We start from the raw sequence: 6,690 nt of genomic DNA, 5'->3' as shown, positions 1-6,690 counted from the left end.
AAACCTGCATTTATACCATTTTAATATCTTTTTTAATTTAATTTTTACTGCTTCCCAAAGTTTTTTCAGTGTACTGGTTCAAATAAGCTGTGAGCGACTGTACATTTATGTACATTGTCGTTGGTACTTCCTAATCGATCACTCTTGATTAGAGCACGCTTGTTAATTTATTCTTTGGTTTGTCCCACTTTCCAGCAACTTTCTCGCTTCCTAACGATTTAACAGCACAAAAATTCTAAAAACAAAAATCATCACATTGAACAAGAAACATGTATGCTGTACGGACATTTATCCTTTGATGTTTATTATTGGTTTAAGCATAAACTTCACGTTGCGCCTTTTCCCAAGCGGCTATTGGACCATGTTCAGGCCGGTATTTCACATTACATCCATCCTGTTCAAGGCGATTATCATCACGGAGTTCTTCATAGCGCTCCCGATCGTACTTGGTAAAACCCCACTTTTTGGATACGTAGATCTATTGACATTAAATATACATCAATTTCACAAATGCTTATAAAAATATTCCTTCAATACCTTTTGGCGACCAGGAAATTTGAACTTAGCACGACGCAATGCTTCTACAACTTGTGCCTTGTACCTGTCACTGGAACGCACTGACATAATTGGTTGGCCAATTCTGACGCGAGCAACAGTGCCCTGCGGCTTACCAAAAGCACCTCTCATACCAGTTTGAAGCCTACAAAATATATAAAGAGCAATGGATTAAACCGTTCATTTAAGATCGTCAGTGTGTAGAGTAAAAACTTGCCTATCAGCTCCAGCACAAGACAACATTTTATTTATGCGAATGACATGAAATGGATGCAAACGCATTCGGATGTGAAATTGATCTTTTCCACAATACTTCACGAGATACTTATTACAGCAAATGCGGCCAGCTTCGAGAGCTTCGCTGCTCAATTGCTCATATTCATCGGAAACCAAATGGACACATAGTGGAAAGTCCTCAACAGTGGCCTTCTTCCTGCCTAAATCGAAAATTCGAATTTTCGGGTCAGGTACACCACGACAAAACCGTGACTTAGGATACGGCTTGTTTTTACAATACCGGTAACTAATATGAAGATATTAAACAAAAGTATGCAGAAAATATGTTTGTTGTAACATGTTATATATGCACATACCATCTAGCGGGACGACGACCCATTTTCTATCTGAAATAAGCCATATTTAAAATTATTGATTAACGAGGGTAATTTTAATTAAATTTAAAAGTTCCACATTTCATCCACCTACGACATTAATAGATAAAAGCAAAGTATTTACAGATGTTTGAAGATGATGTGTTCCTCTCCAAGCACAGCTAAAACCGAAAGGAAGTTATGATAGCAAGCGGAAGTCTATAAAACATCGTCCGAAAATAAAAGATTGTTATCAATCGATAATTTTACAAAACGTGTCAAGACTTCCATAAAATGAGTCAAGATAACATCACCAATTAACTCAAAGAATTACATGATAATGCTGGTTTTGCGACCTTTCAAATTGGTTTATAGCCTCTGCCACTGGCTTAAAATATGTATGTCACATATTCAAATTTCACATATTGGTGTCTCACCGCTTGTCTGTAGCATGTGCAAAAGTACCGCTTCTTTAAATAAACAGTTCATCGAGTTGCTTAAAGTTACATAAGCGACGCAAAGTTTTTCTTCCATAACGCAAATAATGCAACCCCGAAGTAAGGGGTCCATATTAGGTACTCTTTTCGACATTTCGCCAGGTTTCAATTCTAAAATTTGCGGAATTGTTCTAACTCTTAATTGTATACTGAAAGTTGCCGCTTGATATATCAGCTGTTTATGGTTATCATACTTTCACATTCTCCGCAACATCGATCGAAATCTCGATTAATCATAAAAAAAAGGAAATGTTCGGGGCGAATTTACACATTTTCAAAAATGTGACATATTTGAAAAATGTGACATTTTTGAAAAATGTGTGAAATGTGTTTTCTCATTTTGCACATTTTGCAAATATGTGACATTTTCAAATATGTGTAAAAAATGTTTTCAGTGGACAGAGGCTATAAGAGCTGTATTCAGTGGACAGAATCTATGAAACTATTTGTTGTTAGGTTATCCACGTTTTTAGTTTGGATTTTTGTGTGCCGCTGAAGTACACGCTATTGTGGTTATTGTCTCCGCAATATGGTAGTTTGTAAATTTAATTATTCATGCCAATATTTGCCCAAGCATGGTTGAATAATTTTTGTACAGTATTAGTAGCTTTTATCACATGTTTGTTGTAGCAGTCTAAGTTCGTGAACTGCCAAGTCTGTTTGCTATAGAATCAAAAAAGGCCCGGGCTAGCGCCACCTTCTCAAGTCCAAGCATTCACGTAAGCCGTAGGACGTTATAACTTTGAGTCTTTATAACTACTAAAATACCATTTTCCTCTTTACCTATTTTTAACAATACACCAACAACAACAATTACCCAGTATAACAAGGATTTTTTAAGAACAAGTATTCATGTTTATTTTATTAAATTACTTATATAACGTGTGTTTTTATATAAGTATAGTTATTAAAAAAAAAACTCTAAACTTGAAAGTAGAGTAAATTAAATATATGACAAGTTCAGGAACCAAAAAAAAATATGTAAATCAGCTATGTTGCTAACAAAAACAATAGTAAATCAATTTTTAAAGTAAAAAAAAATTTAAAAAAATATATTATTATTAACGTAATTAATTATGTATAATACAAAAAAATAATATTGTAACTAACGGGAGGGAGTGCCAGCTTCTAAGGCCATCGATATAACTGAATAACTGAATGAATATATATAATATATTTTTTGGCCGAATTTGTATCTAATACATTAAAATTAAATTTCACGTTTTGTCGGAAAAACAAATTCGTCTATAAAAAATGGCTTTACCAAACACTGATTGCAGTGGTAGTTTACAAAATATTAATACATTTCAATTGCTCTAACAAGTAAATTTGCTTGTATGCGTACACTTTCTCGTACCAGTACTACATATACTTAACTCCAAATTTAAAGTTATTTTTCACCCACATTTTTAAATATGATTTCAAGTTAAATACTAAAAATCTTAACATTTTCCGGAAATTTTAGTTTTGTGGTAAGAAGATTGAAACTAAACAAAGAAGAAACTTTATCTTCGGCACGCCGATCTAATACCCTTGCAGACCCGACTTTTTCATAATGCCCATAGTGCTTGCCCGTATTTAAGAAGCACAGGGAAAATAGTCAATGCCGAGTTTGGTCAAGATACCTTGAAAAACACAATGTTTTTCATACAACTTAATTTTCGACCGATCGTTCCTATGGCAGCTATATGGTGTAGTGGTCTGATCTTAATGGGATTTTGCATATATACGAGGAGCATAGTAAAACTAATAAACGCCGACTTTGGTCGAGATATCTTGAAAAACAAAATGTGTTTTCATACAAGAACTTAATTTTCGACCGATCGTTCCTATGGCAGCTATATGATATAGTGGTCCGATCCAGCTGGTTTTGACATATGTGCTGCGTGCAACAGAAAAAGGGACTTCTGCAAAGTTTCATTAAGATAGCTTTAAAACTGAGAGACTAGTTCGCATAGAAACAGACAGACGGACCTGGCTATATCGACTCGGCCGCTGATGAAGAACGGCAAAATTATCATACCCTCTGCAAGGGTATAAAAATCTTTAAAATGGACACAATAAATTTTAATTTTCTTTTTTCAATATATTATATAATGCAAGACTAATGGTTCATATTAAAAAATGTTTATAAAAAGAGTCAAGATGAGTAACGCCCATACATTTGCATGCGACGAAAAATTTTTAGTCTGGTTTTCTAAACTGGCTGTTACGATTTCGCACGACTTGTAAGCCGACTGGCTGTTCCAATGCTGAAGTCGCGGCTTGCTGATGCTGACACGAGCAACGAAGTTAGTCGCCAGCCTGCCTTCAGCAAAGCTGGCCGATGGTACTTTGCGTCGCTTCGTTCACAGCGCTTATAATTGTTTGTTGGGTTGCCTTAAGCAATCCAAGCGCTTATAATTGTTCGTTGGGTTGCCTTAAGCAATCACAGCGCAAAACGTCTGCATCAGCGCTCTGCCGTTGCAATGGTCAGAAACGGTAATCGGACACTTTTGTTATTGTCCCAAGAGTCTTCCGCTTATCGCCAATGATTATGCTGAGTCGGCTTGCCGACCATGACATTGTAGCGTGATGTGAGTGCCAGACTTGGCTTTAGAGTTTAGCATTCTTGATTTGGAGTTTTAGTTTTGTGTCAAACATTGTTCAAGAAACAATAAAGAATTCACTACTCCAACACGCTGCCGTAATTGCTTTTTTTCTAATTGAATCATACTGCTGAGCCACAAGGCCAGTAAGTCAAAGAGGTAAAGTCAAACCTCCACCCTAATCTTCGTAAGAAGTTAACAAATAACCAACCGCAATCTTTGGCAATCTTTCGCATTTGTGTATTTGTTTTACGACGAGGGATCCACTCACACATCACTAGATTGAGTGTTTGTACATCTGAATAGCTACGCGGGAGTTACGTACTAATACTTGGATCACAACGCGGGACTCCGCACTTAGTTATAATTGGCGCCCAACATACTAGAACCCACATTTAATCATGTAAATTTAAATAAAAGCTTCAACTAAGTGGAAAAATAAATAAATAAAGGAAAATAAAAGTTAAAAGAATTTATTAAAGAAAATTTTTCTATGTAATCACATTCTACGTTTTATGCCAACGCAGTGATTAAATAAAAATAATTTTTTGCATTTACATTTTATGTGGTACCGATTTAAAACAATCGGCAAAACAAAATACCATATTTTTGTTGCAATTACATGTTGTGTGGTACCGATTTAAAACAATCGACAAAACGAAACATTGAATTAATTTGACTTAAGCTTCTGCGTTAATCGTGGCATGGCGGCAGTCAGCCACTGATGCATACGAGCTTTTCAGGCCGTACAATGGTAGCACTGTGACTGTAATTAGAAACAAAATCAGAGGGTCCGCGAAGGCAATATTAGTGTAGCACAATACGGTGCTAAATTTCGATGCAATAATAGCACGGCTAGATTGTACATACTCAGATAGGACATCACTACGCACCCTGCGCCGAGCGCTAGAGATGGTCAGACAAGGCGTCTTAGGGTTAATGGAGTATTACGATACTGTCGAGCGAAAGCTTACCCTGGTTACTAACATAATTATCATGTCTCACGACCAAGAAAGCGCTGACTTATTAAACAAGGAGCTAAGAGCTTCATATCAGGCTTAAAAAAATCCTTAAGGGCAATTGTTTTCCCAGCGCAGCCCAAAGACTTGCCCTCTGCTTTGGCACTTGCCAGAGAAGCGAAATTTATTTTCATCTTCATATGCTTAAGCACTTGAAGAAAAAGCCCAGGCTACTGAAACCGGCAGGGCTCGTACCCAGTACAAGCAGGGGAAGAACAGTAGGGATGAGCGTCAAGAGAAAAACCCATACTTTGTAAAGCGTAATCATAACAACGCTAATAATAACCAAAACAAGAGAGACCAACAACCCCAAGCGCCCAAGCCGATGGATATAGATTCATCCTCAAAATCTAGACAGCCTACAAATTTTGGCAAGCACCAAGCTAGCAACGCGGCTGCTACCAAAAGACAGAACTCGTCAGAACAAGTGTCCGGCCAAAGGCGCCAGAGATTGAACAAGGTTGTTTAGAGCGCCCCGGTTAACACCGAGGAAAGCCATGAGAACGCACCTGAGCAGGAACTCAATGACGTAGATGAGGATAACGAATCTGTATTTGACTTTGATTCATTGATTTTTTTAGAGAGCGCTCCCGGTTGCCCGTCATCGAAAGACAGTTGGCTAGGAGGACACTAAAAATTTTAACAGACACCGGCGCTGCAAAAAATTATGTAAATTATGTTAAGGAGTTAAAAAACATAATGCCAGTCGCCAAGTCTTTCACTGTGAGTTCCATACATGGCTCCAGTAAAATCACCAATAAATGTCTCATGTCGGTCTTCCGACAAGTGTCTCCGTTTTTCATACTAAACACGCTTGGCACCTTTGATGCTATAATTGGCTTCGACCTGTTAACACAGGCAGGAGTAATAATTAATTTAAATAAAGGTACCCATAAATACAGGGATACAGCAGAAAAGTTACAGTTTTACAACTGCGATAGTGTGAATTTTACACACGTAGACGACATTGTGGTCCCAAATTCCGTCAAGGAGAAATTTAAAAAGATGATCTTAAAAAGATTGAAGGTGTTTTCGACCTCTTGCGAGGCTTTACCCTTTAATACTTCTGTCGTCGCCACAATTCGAACAGAAATAAACCAGCCACACCCAATGGGAGTAGCTGATTTCGTAAACAACGAACAACTAAAAGATGGCATAGTAAGACCATCAAGATCCCCATACAACAGCTCAACATGGGTAGTTGACAAGAAAGGTACTGATGCCAATGGCAACAAAAACAAACGACTGGTTATCGACTTTAGGAAACTAAACGAACAAACCATCCCCGATAGATACCCTTCGGTCTGAAAAATGCTGGAAGTGTTTTTCAAAGAACCATAGACGACGTGCTCAGGGAATTGATAGGCAAAATATGTTACGTCTATGTAGACGACGTGATCATTTTCTCTCAAAATGAAGCCGATCATATTAAGCATTTTAA

The 6,690-nt window shown here is 37.3% G+C and overlaps 1 protein-coding gene across 1 annotated transcript; it reads right to left on the bottom strand.

Annotated features, from left to right (window-relative positions):
- Positions 1-272: 272 nt before the first annotated feature.
- Positions 273-1,358, bottom strand: LOC115760390 (60S ribosomal protein L10). Its single transcript, XM_030701687.1, has 5 exons — positions 1,291-1,358; positions 1,149-1,178; positions 773-1,078; positions 538-700; positions 273-478 (listed from the first exon to the last, which is right to left on the bottom strand). The coding sequence occupies exons 2-5, from the start codon at positions 1,169-1,171 to the stop codon at positions 314-316; spliced, it is 657 nt and encodes a 218-aa protein (XP_030557547.1). The 5' UTR covers positions 1,172-1,178; positions 1,291-1,358; the 3' UTR covers positions 273-313.
- Positions 1,359-6,690: the final 5,332 nt, after the last annotated feature.

This window comes from Drosophila novamexicana, unplaced genomic scaffold (genome assembly GCF_003285875.2).
Source record: "Drosophila novamexicana strain 15010-1031.04,08,12 unplaced genomic scaffold, DnovRS2.1 tig00000434-arrow-pilon, whole genome shotgun sequence".
Lineage (NCBI taxonomy): Eukaryota > Metazoa > Arthropoda > Insecta > Diptera > Drosophilidae > Drosophila > Drosophila novamexicana.
Note: the sequence above shows the minus strand (reverse complement) of the source record. Positions and strands in the feature narration are given on the sequence as shown.

Excerpts from the sequence above, each read along its gene's own strand:
- LOC115760390 (XM_030701687.1), bottom strand. The coding sequence starts at position 1,171 with ATGGGTCGTCGTCCCGCTAGATG. Across the intron at positions 1,079-1,148 it reads GGTCGTCGTCCCGCTAGATG|TTACCGGTATTGTAAAAACA; the intron begins GTATGTGCATAT and ends TCTTCATATTAG. Across the intron at positions 701-772 it reads TCTTGTGCTGGAGCTGATAG|GCTTCAAACTGGTATGAGAG; the intron begins GCAAGTTTTTAC and ends TATATTTTGTAG.